The following is a 22,793-nucleotide window of genomic DNA, read 5'->3' as shown; positions in this document are numbered from 1 at the left end:
GATTCCATGCTATTTAAAAAATATTCTTACATAGGAAGAAATCCAAATCTCTATTAGATTTTCCCAGTTCCCCAGTGGCAAAACAAAGCACATTTACCTAGTTTTAGTGACCCATCTGAAGGTTAAACCTCTTCTAAATTTTCCCCAAAAGTGGACTCTTGCTAAGACAGAAGTAAAAATACATACATACACACACACACACACACACACACACGTTATTCTGATGTCACAAAATGCTAAAAAAAATCTGTTAAATGAGTAGAGTGCTTACTATGTGCCAGCACTATGCTAGGCAAGTCTAATACCAATGTATCTAAGAGAGTCTGCCTAAAGAAGCTGTTCACTGTCATAATGTGGGAAAAGCAAAGGTTTAAGAATTTGTTTAAAATTAGCCTTATTACAAAAAAGGAACAGAGGCAACACTGGCAGGCAGGACACCCAAGTTCTTATCCTAAGCCTATAATTAACCACCAATGACTTTGGATATGTCACTTAGCATCTCTGGGCCTCAGTTACAAAATGAGCAAACAGGACCCAAGTCTCCTTCTGGCTCCAAATAGTTATGATTTCTTTTGTTATTCAAAAATTAGAGGCCCGGTGCATGAAATTCATGCACAGGGGTGGGGGTGGGGGTGGGGGAGTGGGTGGGTGGGTACCCTCAGCCCAGCCTGCACCCTCTTCAATCAGGGATATCCCTCTCACAATCCGGGACCGCTGGCTCCTAACTGCTCACCTGCCTGCCTGCCTGATTGCCCCTAACTGCCCCCCCTGCCAGCCTGATCACCCCTAACCGCCTCTGCCTGTTGGCTGATCGCCCCCAACTGCCCCCGCCCCCCGCTGCCAGCCTGGTCGCCCCCAACTGCTCCCCCTGCTGGCCTGGTCACCCCTCACTGCCCCCCTCTGCTGGCCTGGTCACCCCTCACTGTCCCCCGTGCCGGCCTGGTTGACACCAACTGCCCCCCTTGCCGGCCTGGTCGCCCCACGCAGCCTGCTGTTTAGTCATTTGGTCGTCCCTCACTAACCCTCCTGCTGGCCTGGTCGCCCCACGCAGCCTGCTGTTCAGTTGTTTGGTCATCCCTCAGTAACCCTCCTGCCGGCCTGGTCGCCCCATGCAGCCTGCTGTTCGGTCGTTACTGTGAGGGCATTCTGACCAATTTGCATATTACCCTTTTATTAGTATAGATAGCAGAAGAATAAATAAGCACATTCTTCATCAGTCACTATCAATAAAGTGGTGCAACTCCTTGTTGCCATCTGAGGTACAAAAGGGAGTGAGGTACAGACCAACATGTAGCATGACCATTACCCCAATCATCAGTCCCAATAATCTGGAGGAAATCAAAGTACAAATTATTTATGAGGCAGCAAAATGGAGAAGCATTTGTAATTAGATGAAAAGAGCTATTTCATAAGAACAACTACTGTTTCACTGGTAAAAACAACTTTTGTGGTAGGAGCAAAGAAAGGAAGAAAAATGGAGGAAGGATAGATGTTAATATCAGTGGGTGGGCAAAGAAGTAAAAGGAAAGAGAAGGATGAGACAAAGAAGAAAGTGACTACAAGAAAAGTGTTGGAAAACTCAGGTATAGCTATAACTCTTCAAAAATACTTCTAATGTACTTTGTTACCTGACTGTTTGTCCGTGATAAGGAACATAGCGATCCTGTAGAGATCCCACTAGCACAACATTTTTGAAATAATGAAGCCCTGTGAAAAGAAATACTGATTTTATAATGCAATAATCAACCAGATTTAGAACAACTTATTATTTTAAAAGTCTAGTTTTATTTTTTTAAAATGTCTTTATTGATTTTAGAGCTAGGAAGAAAGAGGGGTAAAGATAGAAACACCGATGAGAGAGAAACATGGATGGCTGCCTCCTGCAAGCCCCCTACTGGGGATCAAGCCAGCAACCCGGGCATGTGCCCTGGCCGGGAATCAAACTGGTAATATATTGCTTCATGGGTCAAGTCTCAACCACTAAGCCACAACAGCTGGGCTAGCAGCATATTAAGTGACCAAAAAAATTTATTTCCTCAGTAGCACTGTTTATGGCTTTTAAAATACCTACTGAATTTTTTCTTCAAATTTCTATATATTATCTACAACCCCCTTCCCAAGCTTCATTGTAAGCAGTTTATGTGCTCATATGAGACGTGTGTTTGCACTGATTGAAAGCAAGGATTGTGGTGTGGTGGTATATTTCACGACATTCTTACTTTTCAAAGGATATTCCTCAATATTTAGGAATATTTCCCAAGAAACCTATATTCTTCCTTTAAAAACAAAAGAGTCCAACTTCCATATGAACACTTTTCTATTAATGGCCTGTCCTGCTCCCACATTACAAGAAAAAGATATTTCTCCAATCTATTTCAGATCTTATCCTGGTGTATAGCCCTGGGGCACACATCTTCCATAAATTGAATTAAAATAATCTTTGTATTTTTATGATGACATAATTACAGTAAATATATACAACTAGATATGCTAGAAAACATATCCTCTGCAACTATTTCAAATGATTAAAAAATGTTTTTAGATGTCACCCTAAAATTATATAAGGGGGTATACACTTTTGCAAAAAAATTTTTAGTGGTTAAATAAGCCAAACATGTGAAAACAACTGTCCTACTATATATCATCTTCACTTTCAAGTTGGTTTTGATACTGCACTTTTTAAAATCTAAGTATGATGCTATTACTGAAATTTTATCCCAAGTTCCATGAAACCAGTCTTATAACACAATTAGCTTCTTCATTTATCCAAAAGGTATGTATTTGTGTACTCCACAAAGGGCTACCATATTGCACAATTTTAGGGGCACAATTCATACCACACTCTGCATAAATAACACCACTTGGAGCTGTGCATTCCACAGCCTATGGCAGCCTTGCTTAATAATGTTCATTTTTTTTCTTTCCTATTTTTCCTTAAACTGCCAGCATCTTCTATCCCCTCTTTACTCTTACCTTATGACCTTGCTTTCTATTTCACTGAGAATATGATAGAAAAGAACTTCCACATACTCCCACCTTAACAGAAACCCACTTACCATACCTGTACTTTCATGTTCTGCCTTCACTCTTGCTCCTTCTGATGAACTGTTCATGCTCCCACCTCAGGCCAGCCCTTATACTTGTATGCTAGTATCCCTCCTGTTTATTTAAGGCCGTGGCTCTAGTAGCTTTCCCATCCCCGTCTTACATTAGTTTTCTCTTTTGTACAGATCATTTTTATCAGTAGCAAAACACTATAATCTCTTCCATTAAAAAAAATCAATCAACCTGTCTTTGGACTTTATACTCCTTTACAATTACCCATCACCCCCAATTTCTTGGTACATCTTTATTTATATAGTTGTATCATAAAAATAATAGGCATTACATTTAAAAATTACATTAAATGTTTTTCAAAATAATAGCTTTTGCAGAGAATCTGATATACTTCTTTTTAAAAAAATATATTTTTATTGATTTCAGAGAGGAAGGGAGAGATAGAATCATCAATGATGAGAGAGAATCACTGCTCGGCTGCCTCTTGCACACCCCCCTCTGGAGATCGACCCCATAACTGCGGCATGTGCCCTGACCGGGAATCAAACCGTGACCTCCTGGTTCATAGGTCAACGCTCAACCACTGAGCCACGCCGGCCGGGCTGATATACTTCTATAGAGAAATGATACTCAGGTTGAGAATCACTGCTTTAGACTGACATCCTTGAGGGAAGTGTCTATGTCTCCCCAAGTTCAAGCAATTCAGTGGAAGGAAAGTAAAATCAATAATGATTAGATAAGGACATTTCCTTTTTTAAAAAATTGATTTTTTGGGAGAGAGGAAGGGAGAGGGAGAGAGAGAAACATTGGATCAGCTGCCTCCTGCACGCCCCCTACTGGAGATCGATCCAGTAACCCATGAAGTGCCCTGACTGGGAATCAAACCTGCAACCTCTCAGTGCATGGGACCAACTCAGCCACACTGACTGGGCTAGCTGAGAGGATTTCTAAGACACCGTTAAAGTCTCAGACTCCATGATGATGAAATAGAATCAAAGATCCTAATTCTGCCCTACCTGGTTTGGCTCAGTGGATAGAGTGTTGACCTATGTACTGAAGGGTCCCTGGTTCGATTCTGGTCAAGGGCTTGAGGGCTCGATCCCCAGTAGGGGGTGTGCAGGAGGCAGCCGATCAATGATTCTCTCTCATCACTGATGTTTCTATCTCTTGCTCCCTCTCCCTTCCTCTCTGAAATCAATAAAAAATATATTTTAAAAAAGATCCTAATACTGATATAAACATATTATATTGTCATATTTTGAAATGTGATTCCTAAGACAGTACTTTACTTTAAAAATGCATTTTAAATTTAGTAATCAATTTATCTTAATAATAGTTTTTCAACAATAAATTAATACTAAATATGTACTTCTGCATAGAAAGTTTGATTTTTGTGTTATCCAAGAACCAAGTTAGTTAAATAGACTGTGACTCTTTTTGAATCTGTGGGTTTCAATTCCTTGTCTAGCAGTGTTGGCTGGAGAGGGCATAAACTCAAAGTGAAACATGGTAGGCTCAGAGTCTCAATGGGAATTAAGGAAATACATCATCTGAGTTGAAGTCCATCTAATAAAAATGTCTGGAGTTGCCGAAACTGGTTTGGCTCAGTGGATAGAGCGTCGGCCTGCGGACTGAAGGGTCCCAGGTTCGATTCCGGTCAAGGGCATGTGCCTGGGTTGCGGGCACATCCCCAGTAGGAGATGTGCAGGAGGCAGCTGATCGATGTTTCTCTCTCATCGATGTTTCTAACTCTCTATCTCTCTCACTTCCTCTCTGTAAAAAATCAATAAAATATATTTTAAAAAAATTAAAAAAAATGTCTGGAGTTTTTTATTTTGGAAGCCTTTTATTCTAAGTTCATCTTCTCTGTACCTATACTGATTCTACCTGCTCAAAGATGACCTAGTTAACTGGCCTTCAGGTTAGGACTTCACTCAGGCCCTGAAGTGGCTAATTCTTGGGTGAAGTTACCTCTAACTTGGGAAAGTAACAAGATTTTCCCCATCTACAGAATGAAATAGAATTTAAAAAGTTTTTAAATATTTTAGTTTACTTTTCAAGATTACCAAGAAAAAGATTAAAGTAAATCTTCAACACTTCTCTGTACTGCGTAATAACATGATTTATATGAACACTGTAAATGATAACTTTCATCTTCATTATTATAGTCTTCCTGATACTTTTGGTGTCTCATTTTTTCTGAAACTTTAATGTTTTAAAGCAATTCCCATTGATTCATTTTATCTACTTTTTGAAATTGGCTAACATCCTGGTTGTTTTGCATACTATGGGACATTTAGCAGTCTGGAGACCATTTTTGTTGTCACACTGTGGATTGGGGGTTGTAAGAGTGTGTGTTTTACTGGTATTTTGTGGGTAGAGGCCAGGGGTGCTAAATATCCCATAATGCACAGGACAACGCAGGACAACAAAGAATTATCCAGCCTAGAATGTCAACAGTGCTGAAGTTGAGAAAACCTTGTAATTTTAAAATGGACATATTCTAAGCAATATTAAACTATTCTTATTTATTTTAAATACTATGTTAGAAAGAATTTGCTTCCTAAAATAATGTTAGCTGATGCTGACTCTTTCCCACATTTTCAGAAACAAAATACAAATGTTATTTACAAATCAAGTGATACCTATTATTAAACACCCCTATAATTTACGGGAAAAAAAGATTATCTTGTGCCACAGTAGCACAGCAGGAAACTTCTTTATTTTTCAGAAAACAACCACTGGTAAAGAGAATCTAAGCAGATGTTTTTGGGAAGAACTTAAAAGGACGTTATGTTTTGGAAGTTTCAACATGAATAGATTCTTTTCTGGCTATATTTGAGGCCATATTATGGAATGTAAAGGTGCCCATGATCCTTGTCTCTATGTAATCTTGACTACTTCACCATTGGTGTCACCTAATATCTATACTAATAAAAGAGTAATATGCTAACTAGACTGGGAGACGTTCTGGAAATCTTCTGGACGTCCTTCTGGACAAAGCCATGGTGGCAGGGCCGAGGCAGAGGCGATTAGAGGCAATCAGGCCAGCAGGGGAGGGTAGTTGGGGGCAATCAGTCCAGCAGGGGTGGGCAGCTAGGGGTGCTCAGGCCAGAAGGGGGGGCAGTTGGAGTTGATCAGGCCGGCAGGCAGAGTGGTTAGGAGTGATCAGGCAGGCAGGTAGGTGAGCGGTTAGGAGCCAGCAGTCCTGGATTGCGAGAGGAATGTCCAAATGCCGGCAGTTGGACATCCCCTGAGGAGTCCCAGATTGGAGAGGGTGGAGGCCAGGCTAAGGGACACACACCCCCATGCACGAATTTCGTGCACCAGGCCACTAGTATATATATAAAGAGCTAGGGTTCGTAACATGCACAAGGACCAAGTCTCGACGGAACACAGAAGTCAATGCTGGGTTGCTATGGCGACCCAGCACTGACTGCCGAGGGGGCTGCGGATCAGGCCTGGAGAGAGGCCTGAAGACAGAAGCAGGGTCTGATCTGCAGCCTCAGTGGCAGCTGTTGATCGGCCGTTGCCTCTCTCTTTCTCTCCGGGCTTCGCCAGCAGTCGCGCCTCTGTTTCTCTCCCGGCCTCCGTGGGGGCTGCTGATCAGCCCTGCCTCTTTGATCAGGCCCAGAGATGCTGACTGGCATAGAAACCAACCAATCAGAACCAAATCTGGCTGAAGTGACAGGAGCCAATGGCTGCCTAGGAGGTGGAGCTTTGGACGCTGACTGGCATCGAAACCGACCAATCAGAACCTAATCTGGGTGAACTGCGAAGGCAGAACCTAAGGTGGGGGCTGAGGAGGGGTTTTAAGAGCAACAGCTGTTTGGTGTAAGGTGTAAGAAAGCAGTTCAATTTTTTAATGACTGCTTTGGCAGTATAGTGCATATGGCTGGCTATCAGTCCAGATATAGGGATTATTTATTTTTGTCTGCCAAGAGCATCTCCTCCTGCTAAAAAAGGCTCCCCCCATGCCCATTTAAGCAATCCTATCCTACATAATCTATCTATACTACTAAAAGGATAATATGCTAATTAGACCAGGTCAACCGGCCATCTTCCGGATGTCCGACTTCCTTCCAGACAAAGCCATGGTGGTGGGGGTTGAGGCAGAGGCAGTTAGGGGCAATCAGGCCGGCAGGCAGATGAATGGTTAGGAGCCAGTGGTCCCAGATTGTGAGAGGGATGTCCGGCTGCCGGTTTAGGCCCGATCCTACAAGAATCGGGCCTAAACCGGCAGTCGGACATCCCCCAAGGGGTCCCTGATTGGAGAGGGTGCAGCCTGGGTTGAGGGAACCCTCCTTCCCATGCACGAATTTCATGCACTGGGCCACTAGTCTATATATAATAAACGTTTTACCTTCCCCATTGCTCTAGTTCCTTCATCTTTTTCTTTCCCTAGATATTCAATGCTGAGATGCTAATAAACCATAACTATACTATATGAACTATATAGTCTATCAGCCATTTGTAGAATGCTATAGGTATTTTGGTCAAAAGTTGCTATAAAAATCTAATGAATGTTTATAATTGTAATGCCTTAATCCCAAAAGATAATTCCCTCTTAAAAGTAATATTTCTTTAGTTCTTTACAGATCTATTGTGTCCACAAAACAAAAAAGGCAATTCACACTTAATAAAGTGATTTTAAAAACATGTTTTAGGAATCATAAAAATTATTTTAGGCTTTTAAATGTTTCCTTAATTTTAAAATAATGAATAGTAGAGAAAAAGACTTTCAAAAGGAAGACCCACAGGGGAGGCTTTGCTTAAATAAAAAGAGAAAAGAAGGTGGAAGGCTAGATTTTGCTTCAGACAAGAGGAGGAAATTAGGCATCTTTCTCAAAAGAGGAGGAAATTAGCCGTCAGAAGAAATAGAAGCAATAATTGGATGAGGGCATCTAAGAATTTGTACCTTTCACAGAGTGAAACCATAAAAGAAAAATCACCATTAGGACTTTTTGTTTAAAAACACCTAATAATCGCATTTTGGTTACTTAAAATGATTATGTAAACATTGTTCTATGCTTTCCTGTTTTACTTATGTTTCTGATGTGAACCCATATATTTCTACATTGTGAACAAAGTAATTATATGTATACTAGAGGCCCAGTGCACGAAATTTGTTCAACCAGGGAGGGGGGGTCCCTCAGTCCGGCCTTCACCCTCTTGCAATCTGGGAGCCCTCGGTGGATGTCCGACTGCCACAGAGGCAGGAGAGGCTCCCGCCACCGCCGCTGCGCTTGCCAGCCATGAGCCCAGCTTCTGGTTGAGCACCACTCCCCCTGTGGGAGCGCACTGACCACCAGGGGGCAGCTCCTGCCTTAAGCGTCTGCCCTCTGGTGGTCAGTGCGCGTCATAGCGACTGGTCATTCCGCCATTTGGTCGATTTTCATATTAGCCTTTTATTATATAGGATATACAGGTGTAATAATTTCCTAGGAATTGACTACTCATTTCTCACAGTTCTCTAGGTGACAAAAAAGGGGGGAGGAGAACATAGCTCAAAACAGGCTTGCTCCAACCCCTGTGATAATATTATAATTTAAAAATCAATTAATATTTGTTGATACTTAAAACTGCAATTAGAAATAGCTTCTAAAGAGAAATCATGTAATGAAAATATACATTAACTAAAGGCCCAGTGCACGGATTCGTGCACCGGTGGGGTCCCTCAGCCTAGCCTACACCCTCTCGTAATCCAGGACCCATCGGGGGATGTCAGACTGCCGGTTTCTGGCCTAGCCTGTGAGGATTGGGCCAAAACCACTCTGCCTGCCTGTCTGATTGCCCCTATCCTCTTGCCTGCCTGCCTGATCGCCCCTAACCACCTCTGCCTTGGCCCCCGCTGCCGCAGCTTCATCCCTAAGGACGTCCGGAATGACATCCGGAAGGTTGTTCAGCTGTCTGGTCTAATTAGCATATTACGCTTTTATTATTATAGATCATACAAATCAGTTCAGATGAGGAATGCCATGGAGTATAGAATTTTCGACGTAAAATTTTATAGTTATGTTTTTATTTTCTTATGTTGCTGTTTATTACTATTGCTAATTAAATTTTACTTTGTAAAATGCAGTATAAATACACAAACCCTGGGAAACATTTATATTCAGTTTTGTTTTTCATATATTTTCTAACCCATTAGGAGCAGTGGTAAAAACTTCACAGCTACACAAAATGGCTCTAGTGTAAGTTTTTCTCACATGAGAACTATACACTATATTTAAACTTAAGGATTTTATATTTGATTTTATAGGAATATCTTGTAGTTTTACTAATCATGCATATATTTCTGCACACTATAAGAAAGTTATTGTTGATTTGTACCTTTAGAAACAAGATCATAAAACTCAACTTATAAAAAAAAGTTTCTTTCATTGATTCTAATAACAGACAATACATGAAATAACCATTCCCAGATTTCTTTATCATATTAAAAACACATTTAAGGTAGAATCCTGAAAAGGCTAAAACAGGACTCAAATGAAGTAGCTATATTCAATTACTAAATCTGTCCAGTGTTCATATCAAATGTTTTAAGAGCAGGATGGAGAACATAGGTGATAGGAATAAAGATAAAGGATAGATTTTAAAAGCCAAGGTCAAGTTACTTCAGACTTGGAACTATCAGTCACCAATATACGGATTTGATTTTCAGCTTACCATACAATATCTGACCTTCTTTTGGATACTGAAAATAATATTGAAAAGATTCAATGGATTTATACCGAATAACTACTAGAAAGAACTATAGTAAATACTAGGTGTGTATATATGAAGGGTGGGAAAGGGTTGTCACAGCAGATCATATTTAAAGAAAGGAGGATAAGATATATAAAAATGACTTACATCAGATAAACTATAAGGAGTATGATAAAAGAGGTTCATATATAATGTTCATATGAATTCAGAGATATTAGCAATCTTGGGCTGTGGGACACAAAGAAGTGGAATCAAAGATGACACTGAGGTGTTTCAAACCAAGTAATTTAGAAGATAGAGTACCACTTAAAAAAGGATGAAAAAAGAGGTTGCAAAAGAAGATAGTATGTTCAGTATTGAACATATTTAGTCTGATATGTAAGTAGAGATGTCTAGCAGGCCAAATGAGGATTGGAATTCACTGATGAAGTAAGTCTTGGAGATATAAGATTTGAGATATAAAGGGATATATTAGGTACTCTGAGAGCAGAGTAGCATTAAATCAGAGAACATCAAGAAAAGCTTTTGATAGTAGGTGGTGCTTGAATTTAACTTTAGCAGATGAAGATAATTAGTTCTGAAAAGAAGGGTAAACACACATCAAAAGAAACGGTAGTAGAAAAAGTATGGATAAATGCAAGGAAGCATAAAACATGTGTGGCATGACTAAAGCAAAGGATGTGTATGTGGGAAGAGTAAGATAGTAAGCAATTAAAATAAGTAGGGACCAGACTATAAAGGATTTGATGCCCTAAGCCTTAGAATCTAAACTTCATCCTAAAAGCTGCAAGGTACTGTGAAAAGATTTTCAAAAAGGAGCAATATAGTCTGATTTAATTTTTAGGAGATAATTTCATCTCATGAGGAAGTGAGATTGGTGAGAAGGGCGCATACAGGAGGCAGGGTAACCAGTATGGAGGCCACAGCAATAACCTAAGTAAAAAGTGATGAAGGTTGAACTAGAGCAGTGGCAAAGAAAAGAAAGAGAAGCCTAAGAAAACTGAATGTTTCAGGGCTCGATAACTCCATAGATGTGAGGAGAGAGTGAGAAAGAGGAGTCTGGAACAACTTCTAAGTTTCAGTCTGGGTAGATGATAATGGAGCCATTCCTGTAGTTGTGGAATCCAGAGAATTAAATCTGAGTAGAAAGAGAAGGTGCCTGAAAGCATCTGAGGCACCGTATGACATATAAGCGAGTATATTCAGTAGGCAGCTAGATATGTAGGTCTAGAGCAGAGCACAGAGGACTTTCCTTTTAGGGATACATATCTGAGCAGTACCAATGGTGAAGATGGATATGAAATGATGCTATCAAAAAAGAATGTACAGAGTGAGAACAGCAGGTGATAGAGGCTGGAAAGGAAAGAAAAGAAGCCTGTGTAGGAAGCAGAGAGCCAAGATGAAAGAAAACCAAGAGAGGCTGATGTTACAGAATTGGAGGGAGGAAAATTTTTCAAGAAGGAGGGTGTTCTCATTAATTTATGTGTTGCCTATGGCTATTTTTGTGCGACAATGGTATTGTCGAGTAGTTGCAACAGAGATCATGTGGTCCACAAAGCCAAATATTTGTTATCTGGCCCTTTAGAAAAAAAATTTGCCAACCTCTCCTCTATAAAGAGTAGTGGGGAAATGGGGATGGGGTGGGGTATTATCTAGGTTTCAGTTATGTCTCTACTTTCAGAAGGAAAAGAAGATAACATTCTTTGAAGAAGATAAAGATGAAGGCAATCTGTTCCCCTCAAATGGAGATTGTTTTTATTTTATTGATTTTTAAATTTGATTTGTTATTGAGAGGAAGGGAGGAGGAGAGACAGAAATATCAATGATGAGAGAGAATCGGCTGCCTCCTTCCCCGCACCTACGGGAATTGAGCCTGCAACCCTGGCATGTACCCTAACTGGGAATTGAACCCTGACCTTTTCAGTGGAAAGAATGTATGGGGAACCAGTTCCTAATCACTCTGCAACTGGTTTTTAAGATTGTGGAATATTCAATTCTCCTTTATGTGCTTCCAATATTACAGAAGGTAGTAAATTTATCCTATCTAATAATAGACAAACATGGCAATTGACCATACCTTCGCTATGCCTCCCATTGGCTAATCAGCGCGATATGCAAATTAACCACCAACAAAGATGGAGGCTAATTTGCATACTTCAGGCAAATCCCGCTGCGCTGCCCCACCTGGGGCTGGCGGCAGCGCGATCCCTAGCCGCTGGCCACCCCAGTACGAGATCCTGGCCTGCCGTGTGTGGCCCAGGGCGGGCGGCAGCGCGATCCCGAGCCTCCGTCCGCCCCAGCTCGGGATCCGGGCCTGCCGTGTGTGGGGTGGGGCGGGCGGCAGCGTGATCCCGAGCCACCGCCTGCCCCATTGCAGGATCCGGGCCTGTGGTGTGTGGGGCGGGGCAGGCAGGGTGGGTGGCAGCGAGATCCCCAGCCGCTGCCTGCCCCATTGCGGGATCTGGGCCTGTGGTGTGTGGGGTGGGGCGGGCAGCAGCGAGATCCCCAGCTGCCACCCGCCCCAGCGCGGGATCCGGGCCTGCCATCTGCAACCGGGGGAGACAGGGCAGACACCGCGGGATCGGGCGTGCCATCTGCCACCAGGGTAGCGGGCCTAAGCCAGCAGGTGGTTCCCACCTGGGCTGGCGGCAGCGCGATCCCTAGCGCTGGCCACCCCAGTACGAGATCCTGGCCTGCCGTGTGTGGCCCAGGGCGGGCGGCAGCGCGATCCCGAGCCTCCGTCCGCCCCAGCTCGGGATCCGGGCCTGCCGTGTGTGGGGTGGGGCGGGCGGCAGCGTGATCCCGAGCCACCGCCTGCCCCATTGCAGGATCCGGGCCTGTGGTGTGTGGGGCGGGGCAGGCAGGGTGGGTGGCAGCGAGATCCCCAGCCGCTGCCTGCCCCATTGCGGGATCTGGGCCTGTGGTGTGTGGGGTGGGGCGGGCAGCAGCGAGATCCCCAGCTGCCACCCGCCCCAGCGCGGGATCCGGGCCTGCCATCTGCAACCGGGGGAGACAGGGCAGACACCGCGGGATCGGGCGTGCCATCTGCCACCAGGGTAGCGGGCCTAAGCCAGCAGGTGGTTATTTCCCGAGGGGTCCCAGGCTGTGAGAGGGCACAGGTTGGGCTGAGGGACCTCCCCCTGCCAGTGCACAAATTTTTGTGCACCGGGCTTCTAGTTATTTAATAATAAGCTAATAAGAGATGAAGAACAAGACTTGCCAGTGGTGAGAATGTGAAGGAATAACTATTACTAGTTTAGTTATTGACATTTTCCAGAAATGTCTGACAGCCTTAGAACAGGAAAGTAGAACAATATGTGTCAGTTTATAACAAGGATTTAAGATTGGGGTTGGGGACAGCTAGAAGGACAGGAGGGCTAGGATATGCAGAGGCCTCGGTCAAAAACTGACTAACATAACTGGTATGGATTACAAATGCTAAAAATTTTAGGATAATTTCAATGTAGCTGTGCAGCTCTTAAAAAATATGATCATGTGAAAAAATTAAACCATGTTATCAACTGCTTAGTTTTAAAGTGTGAGTCTGCTATTTCATTTACTAAGAAGTTACAATTGACTAATACTTTTTAATCAGCAGAAAGACATGTAGATAATTTATTTGCTAAAGTTTTTTTAAAAAGGATGTTTTAAAAACTGTTACTATATACTTACCCGCTTTATTACTAAGCTTGTATAAGAAAGTTTGGCGAGGGTCTGAATGATCTCGACATGTCAATTGCAAAAGAGAACCTGATTTTTTCCATTTCTGCATAAACCATAGACCTAGAGAGTTATAAATGATATGTGAGTATAACTAGAAATATATAGTAACATATGCCAAGGTTATTAATTTTAATATATTTCATTTCAGAAGAGACATCCTCCAAATTAGCATTCTGTTGGCTAATAAATATATTTACAAAATATTTTTATTTTGTGATAACAAATATATACACATCCACATATGGGTTAACTATGGGTTAATGGAGGTTAAAATAGGGCTTGCTATTTCTTTTCTTTTTTTTAATATATTTTATTGATTTTTTACAGAGAGGAAGGGAGAGGGATAGAGAGTCAGAAACATTGATGAGAGAGAAACGTCGATCAGCTGCCTCCTGCACACTCCCTATTGGGGATGTGCCCGCAACCAAGGTACATGCCCTTGACCGGAATCAAACCTGGGACTCTTGAGTCAGCAGGCCGACGCTCTATCCACTGAGCCAAACTGGTTTGGGCAGGGCTTGCTATTTCTTAATCAGTAATAAAACAGATAATGGTCTATGAAGAACAAATCTGGGAAAATTGTACCTTTAGATATATTTGACCAAATTATAAAGCAGAGGGAGATAAAACTTCAAACACAGTAGTATATCCGAACACCTAAGTACTGTCTTTACACTATAGATAATTATAGTTAAGTTATGGCAGATTGATTATATAAGACCAACTCTGAGAATGAGGACTTGGTTAATGTTTGTTAGCAATAGTTGAATATAATTTAACTTTCATATTTAACTGTATTTCTTTATATTACCAGTTACCCATATTTAAATGTATCTTCTCTTATGTGAAATCCTAATCACTCTGGAACTGGTTTTCAAGATTGTGGAATATTTAATTCTACTTTTGGTGCTTCTAATATTACAGAAGGGAAGAGGAGAAGTCAAGAAAAAAAAACTTAATTGATTAAATCTGATCATTGAAAGCCTATGTGGGGGAAAGTTTAGTGAAGAAAGAAATTCAAAGTATTGCATCTTATTCATATTGGGTTCTATTTTTTTTATTATTTATGGATTTCATTTTTCTCATGTCCTAATTTTCAAACTGAAAAAATTTAGAACTAGCTATATTTTGAATACCAGCATTTGAAATAAGATACAAAAGAAAATGGTTTGGTATTTTTGGTCAATGAAAGAACTGAAAGACAAAATGAAAATAATAGTTTTAAGGCTCAATGAAAAAAAAAAAAACAAAATGAAATCTAATTTATCCTCTCAATAGGAATCAATTGACTAAATTATAAAAACCATTTTATAAAAATCTAAGGAAAAACAAAGCCAAATAAAAAGCAAATCAAGAATGAGATTAGTGATGTCCTAGCTGTTTGGCTCAGTGGATAGAGTGTCAGCCTGCAGACTGAAGGGTCCCAGGTTCAATTCTGGTCAAGGGCACATGCCCCAGTTGCAGGCTCGATCCCCAGTAGGGGGTGGGCAGGAGGCAGCTGATCAATGATTCTCTCTCATCAATGTTTCTATCTCTCCCTCTCCCTTCCTCTCTGAAATCAATAAAAAAAATATTTAAAAAAAAGAATGAGATTAGTGAGAATATTTTTTCTAATCAAAATGGGCTCTTAACTTTGATTTAAATTTCTTTAAAAATTTTAGAATTTATTTCCTCATAATATCACTGTTAAAATCAGTTAACATTCTATATAAAATATTTTATAACTTTACTATATGTTAAATATAGACATTTACTGGTTATCTGCTTAACTGATGGAACAATTATAAAGTAAACATTTACTGAAAAGATTTAGCTTAATTAAAAAATGCTCTAATTACTTTTTACAAATGTCATCTCAATATAATATTCATTTTCTAAAATGACTTATCAGCTAATTTCATGGGCATGACAAAACAAAAAACAGTTACATAATTTTTTTCATGAATTTTCACGTATGTGACAAGTTGGCTCTAAAATAAACACATAAAAATATTAAATTTGACTTTTCTCCCCATGCCATATTTTTATACTGAACAATAAAACTTTTTACCTGTATTAACAAGAGCACTGCTATTGTAGAGTGTACCGAGGTGAGGTCCAGAAAGAGATAGAAAGGTATGAAGTTTGTGGAGGTAATATTTAAACCTTGGCCTAGTAAGCACTGAACGGATTATTAAATTGCCCAACGAATGTCCAATAAAGCTTTAAGAGAAAAAAAAAAAAAGACATTTCTCCCATAGTATTAGTTTTAAAAACAAATATCAAGGTGATATCACTACACATAGATGTAAAATATTAAGAGTTAAAAATTTTCTAGTATGTTTTAAAATTATGGTTTGATACTTTGAAATGAGATAACTTACATTTTGAAGGAAAAGTTATGACTATAGTAGAAAGTTCCTATTATGTAATTTAAATGCTTACTCTATGGGAACAATATATTATATAGAAAATGTTACTTATAGTTTGTAATTGCTTAGAAATAAGTGTAATTGCTTACACTTTATAAGTAATAATACATTGACTAGATAACTTTGCCTCCCTAGGCACACATACAATTATTTTCTTAAATAATAATTTAAAACAAACTTTTCTGGTTCACACTCAAAAGTGGGCAGTTCTTTGACTACTCTCAAGGCACAGCTAGAACGTGCATTTTCCTATTATAAGTCTAAAATCATAGCAAAATAACTAATATTTATAAAGTACTTCACCTTTATTAAGGAATAGTTTAAATGAGAAGAGCCTTTTTTGCTTAGCATTATTTTACAATAGATAATATATGAATTCCTGGGGACAATAACAAAAAAAGAAATGAAAGCTGTCTAAACACTGGTTTATCCATATAACTAGTGAGAAGTTCAGGACGAACTTTCCTCAACTGACTTTTCTAAAGCTGTGGAGTGAGAGTTATAAGTAACTAATATTCCTCAATCAACTAGATCAGGCTTTTGGATAATGGGTGATTATAACTGACAACCTAATCTGAAGAGGGAATACTTTTGTGTATGAATGAAAAAATTAAAATATATTATTTTTCTCATAAAATAGTAAATGAATTAAAAAATATGAGGATCACTGTAGAAAATTTAGTAAGCAAAGGGTATTTAAAAATCTATAAATGAAGAGGATTAGAATGAGAAAATAATTTCTTCTCCCAACATACTTGTATCTCTCCCCATTTTTTAACAGAAATCTGTTTTGTGTTTTTCTTTAAACTTTAAGTAGAAACCTGTTTATCTATTTTCCTAAAATGCACGTTTTAGCTGTGCCTTGATAGTAGTCAAAGAACTGCCCACTTTTGAGTGTGGACCAGAAAATACTTCTATACTTCAGACTGGAAACAAACTACAAAAGCCTATAGTATACAGAGCCAGCTTCTTCCTCTAACTTAATTGGGATATGAAGATAATTAGTTTGTTCTTTTTGAAGAATGAAGGTTTTTACTTTTTATTTAATTCCTAATAGACTAGAAGAAATAAATATTTTTCTCTCTCCCATGTATATCCTCAATATCTGATTAAATAATGAGACATATTGGTTTGATCATCATCTCTTACTTGTAGAAAACTAACTCACAAAGTAGAGTCATAAAACTTTGAAAGTATTTTTATTGTTTTACTTGTTTATACATATCCATTTTTCTTCAAAATTTTCTTTTTGGTAACATCTTTTTTGAGATATAATTCACATACCATATAATTCATCCACTTAAAGTATATAATTCAATATTTTTTAGTGTATTCAGAGTTGTGCAGCCATTACTACAGGAAATTTTATAACATTTTCACCAGAAAGAAACGCTGTACCTTTAGCTATCAACTCCCTACCTCCCATCTTCCCCAGCTCTAAACAATCACTAATCTACTTCTGTTTATAGATTTGCAAATTTTGGACAAGTCATATAAACAGAATCATATAATATGTGATCTTTTAAGTTTTTCTTTTCTCTTCCAATTAGAGTTGTGATCTCCTATATTCAGAGTAGGATGACAAAACTATCACAAATTCTTTTTAGGTTTTCTATAATTCACAGAGATATAAAAATAGTTGTGTAATATTATAGAAGTTACCTTATTTTTGAAACTGTTAGACTATATATCTGAATATATTGTATTATCTCATCCAGAAGGCGATCAGTCATGCTATCAAAATCAGCAAAAGTATCATTCTAAATGAAAGTAAAATAGACACATTACATACTGAATATGTATAATCACATGAAAAACTGAATATAAATATTATTTTTAATTTAGGTACTAAAAATATGGTTAATACCAGTGTTTTTTTAAGATAATTTGGTGAATGTAATATTGATTGTATTAAAATGAGCAAAAAATAGTGACTTTCTAGGGAAAAAAAGGTTCAATGTTCTTAATAATACTTCATTTAGTTGTTTAACTGTTTAGCCCACTACCAGCATTTAATATATTATTTATAATTATTTCATTAATGGAATATTTGCATAGAAATGTAAATCTAGAAATTCTGTATATGTGAAGCGCTTATAAATAGAACTATCAATCATTTTATTTACTGGGGATATGCATTAATGTTAAATTTTTTAGAAATTAGAAAAATTATTTCTACTACTATAGGCATTTTGAAGTAAGCAAATATTTAGGTAGAAAGTAGTACAAAATTATTTGCTTCCACTGAAAATACTGTGATATTGTACCTGATTTCTCTCAGACATAAGAAAATCAATTCTTCCCCCAGGCAGTCCAAGTTCAATATAAGTTTTTACTAATCGCAGATCTGCACTGTTACCTAGAAAATAAAAAATTCCATCTAAAGAAGATAAAGTAAAAGGCATGACTGACTGTGCCAGTTGTAAACAGATAGTGCACTGTAAAACAGAGTCCTCAATTTTTATTTCAAAGCTGACTTCCATTAGCCAGACAATGTCTTTCAACCGTTTTGTCTCTTAAGTTTTGGTCATACTGATGCTTTCACTTTCTTACCTGACTGTGTCTTTAACTGTCAGCACTCACTTGGGGTGACTGACTACTAGTTATAGTAGCTGTGAATGACTGACTGAAATATTTCGTACCATCACTACTCTAGATGATCATTTAATAAACCTTGAATTTATTTTAGATGTAGATTTAATCCGTTGACTTTCCTTTGATGGTACTGGCATAGATGGATGAAAATAAAAATCCATATAAAAAATCTAGGATGGTTTATTTTAATTACTAACTTAAAAGATAATCTAGAAATAGAAAATATTAATAAATATAAAAATCATGATTATCTTTAAAAATTAGTTTAGTGGCTTACTTTGGTTTACTTAGGAATGAACATGTTATTATCAATTGTTGAATTTTTACCCTTCCTATATATATCTTTTAGGTATTTCATGCACTGACAGAGATAACTTTTATTTTGAACTTTAAAAGGAATACCTCCAGTGTTTCACTACTAAGTATATGTTTCCCACTGGCTGGAAATATGTTTAATCACATTTATAAAAGCTAGTGCTATTTAAGGCTTCAAGTTTGGTGCTTAGTTGTAATAACTGGGAATGAATACTGAATTTTATCAATAGTTTCTTACTTGATTTTCTGATATAGTATATTAATAAATTTCTTTATATTTACTTGTTTCTGCATTCTGGGAATTAAATCCTATTTGCTAGAGGTTTTTTTGACATTTAAAAAATTAATTGCCCTAGCTGGTTTGGCTCAGTGGATAGAGCGTTGACTTGCAGACTGAAGGGTACTGGGTTCGATTCTAGTCAAGGGCACATGCCCGGGTTGCAGGCTTGATCCCCAGTAGGGGGCGTGCAGAAGGCAGCTGATCAATGATTCTCATCACTGATGTTTCTATCTCTCTCTCCCTCTCCCTTTCTCTCTGAAATCAATAACAATATACTTAAAAGAAAATAAAAAAATTATTTTTCTGCAATATTGCTATAGTTTTATTAAGTATATTAATGTCATATTGATCCACTGTTTTTTCGGGTATGGGTGTGATACCTTTTTTAGATTTGATAACAAGGTTAGATTAATGTTAAGAAACAAAATAAACTATGTTCCATATTTTTTTTCTATTATTCTGCAACAATTTATATAACATAGGGATAATGTTTTCTTGAATACTAGAGATTCTACTAGAATTAGCCTTGGGAGCTAATTTTTTTTTTTAATATATTTTATTGATTTTTTTACAGAGAGGAAGGGAGAGGGATAGAGTCAGAAACATCGATGAGAGAGAAACATCGATCAGCTGCCTCTTGCACACACCTCACAGGGGATGTGCCTGCAACCAAGGTACATGCCCCTGACCGGAATCGAACCTGGGACCCTTCAGTCCTCAGGCCGACGCTCTATCCACTGAGCCAAACCGGTCAGGGCGGGAGCTAATTCTTGAAAATTTTATTACTGGGGTGAAAGAGGTTAGTACTGGAGGTATTTTATTTCTGGAGAATGAGTTCTTTTTTTAAAGAATTTACTATCTCAATCCTCTTTAGTATTTTTATAATCCATAAAATCTTTTGTCAATTTGTTCTTATGGAATAAAATTATAGCAATACCCTGTTAGTCTAGAGCAGTGATGGCGAACCTATGACACGCATGTCAGAGGTGACATGAGAACTCATTTTTTTGGTTGATTTTTCTTTGTTAAATGGCATTTAAATATATAAAATAAATATCAAAAATATAAGTCTTTGTTTTACTATGGTTGCAAATATCAAAAAATTTCTATATGTGACACGGCACCAGAGTTAAGTTAGGGTTTTTCAAAATGCTGACATGCAGAGCTCAAAAGGTTCGCCATCACTGGTCTAGGGATATTTGTCATCTTTTAATATAATTTCTAATAAAGAAAAAAAGTCTGTTGAGTGATCAAAATAGCCATCATAAAACCATGGCACTAAAGCTAGGTATTTAGAATTTAAATTAACCCCTAATTAATTAGTGAATCTTTAACTTTTTAAACAATATATTCTTATTGATTTCAGAGAGGAAGACGGAGAGAAAGACACAAACATCAATGATTAGAGAGAACCATCGATTGACTACCTCCTGACATTCCAGACTGGGGATCGAGCCTGCAACCCAGGCATAAAGCCGGACCAAGAATCGAAACATGACCCTCCTGGTTCATAGGTCAACGTTCAACCACTGAGCCATGCAGCTGGGCTGAATCTTTAATTTTAAGGTGTTGACTTTTATAGTTCTGAGGTACCCATGAGGTTTAAAGTATCAAGCTAAAAGGGAACTAGGAAGACTATCAAAGAGAGACAAAAATGATTGCTATGAGGTAACAACTGAAAAACAACAACAAATACAAACAGTAAGAGAGAAGAGAAAAATCCAGTAAAATAAATAAAATATTGGCACATGGATGTTAGTTCCATGTAAAACTTACTTAAAAGGATATCTAATATTATAGTTAGCACAATTAAGCATATGCCTATTTTAGAATATATTTAGAATTCAATTAACTTAAGCAATTTAAAAATCCTTTTTGCAGTTCAAAGAGTAAATAGAATGAAATGAGATCTATTAGGAAAATAAAACATAATTGAGTTGCTATGGGTTATATCAGTAGACACTTCATACCATCTAAACCATGCACGCAGACAATGAGATGTACTCCATCTTCAGAACCATCCTCTTCTTCCATGCTAAAATAAGGGACTGAGGATGCCAGCAGAGGAGCATCACTGTACATAAACCCAGGGAGTTTAAGTTGCTTCAATTCTTCTTTTGCCTGAAGGAAGCTGAAGCAAATATATTCAGGTTTAGAACCAAAAAGACAATCTGTTGAATTTATGGAATTGCAGAGAAGAGGAAGCCCAGAAATTATTTGATCTTAAAATAATCAAAATATGTGGGATCACCAATGATTTAGAAATCAGAGAGTAATTTTCTTTACTATTTTTAGTATATATTCTGTTCAAATACAACTACTATTTTAAATCTGAAATTATTTAAGGTATTCTTTTAAACTTGAAATTAACAAAGAATATAGGAGGAGTGGAGTTAATGCTTCCTACAAAATTTTATATTTTATGCATAGAAAAGCTGGAAGAAGTATTGGAAAGATGACAATCTGATGCTTATCCTATAATCAAATCTTGTCCTCTGTACTCCTTTTTTTACTTTTAATTTTTGTTAATCCTCACCTGAGGATATTTTCCCATTGATTTTTAGAGAGAATGGAAGGGAGGGGGAGAGACAGAGAGAGAAAGAAACCTGGATTGGTTGCCTCCAGCACGCACCCCGACTGCACCCTGACTGGGGCCAGGGATTGAGCCTGGGATCGAGCCTGCAACCCGAGGTATGTGCCCTTGGCCAGAATCAAACCCACAAGCCTTCCGTCCTGGGCCAAAGAGCTATCCACTGAGCCAAACAGGCTAGGGCAGGGGTGGGCAAACTTTTTGACTCGAGGGCCACAATGGGTTCTTAAACTGGACCGGAGGGCCGGAACAAAAGCATGGATGGAGTGTTTGTGTGAACTAATATAAATTCAAAGTAAACAGCATTACATAAAAGGGTACGGTCTTTTTTTTTTTTTTTAGTTTTATTCATTTCAAACGGGCCGGATCCGGCCCGCGGGCCGTAGTTTGCCCACGGCTGGGCTAGGGTTTCTTTAATCTTACATTAATGGAAGGGAAGGAGCTGTTGTAGAAGTGTAACAGTAAGAATGGTAGTTATAGTATTTAGTAAACTAAGTTATTATATTTTTCTCTAAACATATCAATCGGAAGGAGCAGAACCAAGAGGGGGATGTGACTAAATATAATTGGCGACATATATTCATTTGGAATGAATGACTATTCAACTTGGATGCTGCAAACATCAAAAATTATTTTAACATTATATCATTTAGATGGATAAAAATAAAATTCAAAGAAGCTGAACAGAGTGGGATACACTAGGTCAATGGTTGGCAAACTGAGGCTCGTGAGCCACATGCGGCTCTTTGGCCCCTTGAGTGTGGCTCTTCCACAAAATACCGACTTCTGTGCATGGGCCACAAAGTTTCAATCGCACTGTACGTGCGTGCCCGCACGTGGTATTTTGTGGAAGAGCCACACTCAAGGGGCCAAAAAGCCGCATGTGGCTCGCGAGCCGCGGTTTGCCGACCACGGCACTAGGTGAAGACCTATAGACCATGTTTTTCATTAATGACTCAGGAACAGCTGAGGTACCCAGATGGTGATATAACCTTCAGTTTTCTAGCATACTATAATTCTCTAATAGGCTGTTATCACCTATCTGGTTTCACTAGCTTTAAGAACTCTGGATTTTAATTATGTGTATAATCATAATAATTTGGGGATTAAAAAA

General features: G+C 38.5%; 1 protein-coding gene across 1 annotated transcript in view; it reads right to left on the bottom strand.

Moving 5' to 3' along the window:
• The window catches only part of FAM135A (family with sequence similarity 135 member A), a 94,135-nt gene that overhangs the window by 2,942 nt on the left and 68,400 nt on the right, over positions 1 to 22,793 (bottom strand). The window contains 7 exon segments of the mRNA XM_023754276.1: positions 1,629 to 1,641; positions 1,643 to 1,707; positions 13,438 to 13,548; positions 15,539 to 15,690; positions 17,562 to 17,659; positions 18,167 to 18,258; positions 21,060 to 21,220. Of these exon segments, the coding sequence (XP_023610044.1) occupies positions 1,629 to 1,641; positions 1,643 to 1,707; positions 13,438 to 13,548; positions 15,539 to 15,690; positions 17,562 to 17,659; positions 18,167 to 18,258; positions 21,060 to 21,220 (692 nt within the window).

The sequence above is a fragment of the Myotis lucifugus genome, unplaced genomic scaffold, assembly GCF_000147115.1.
Source record: "Myotis lucifugus unplaced genomic scaffold, Myoluc2.0 scaffold_59, whole genome shotgun sequence".
Lineage (NCBI taxonomy): Eukaryota > Metazoa > Chordata > Mammalia > Chiroptera > Vespertilionidae > Myotis > Myotis lucifugus.
This window is presented reverse-complemented; position numbering and strand designations above follow the sequence as displayed.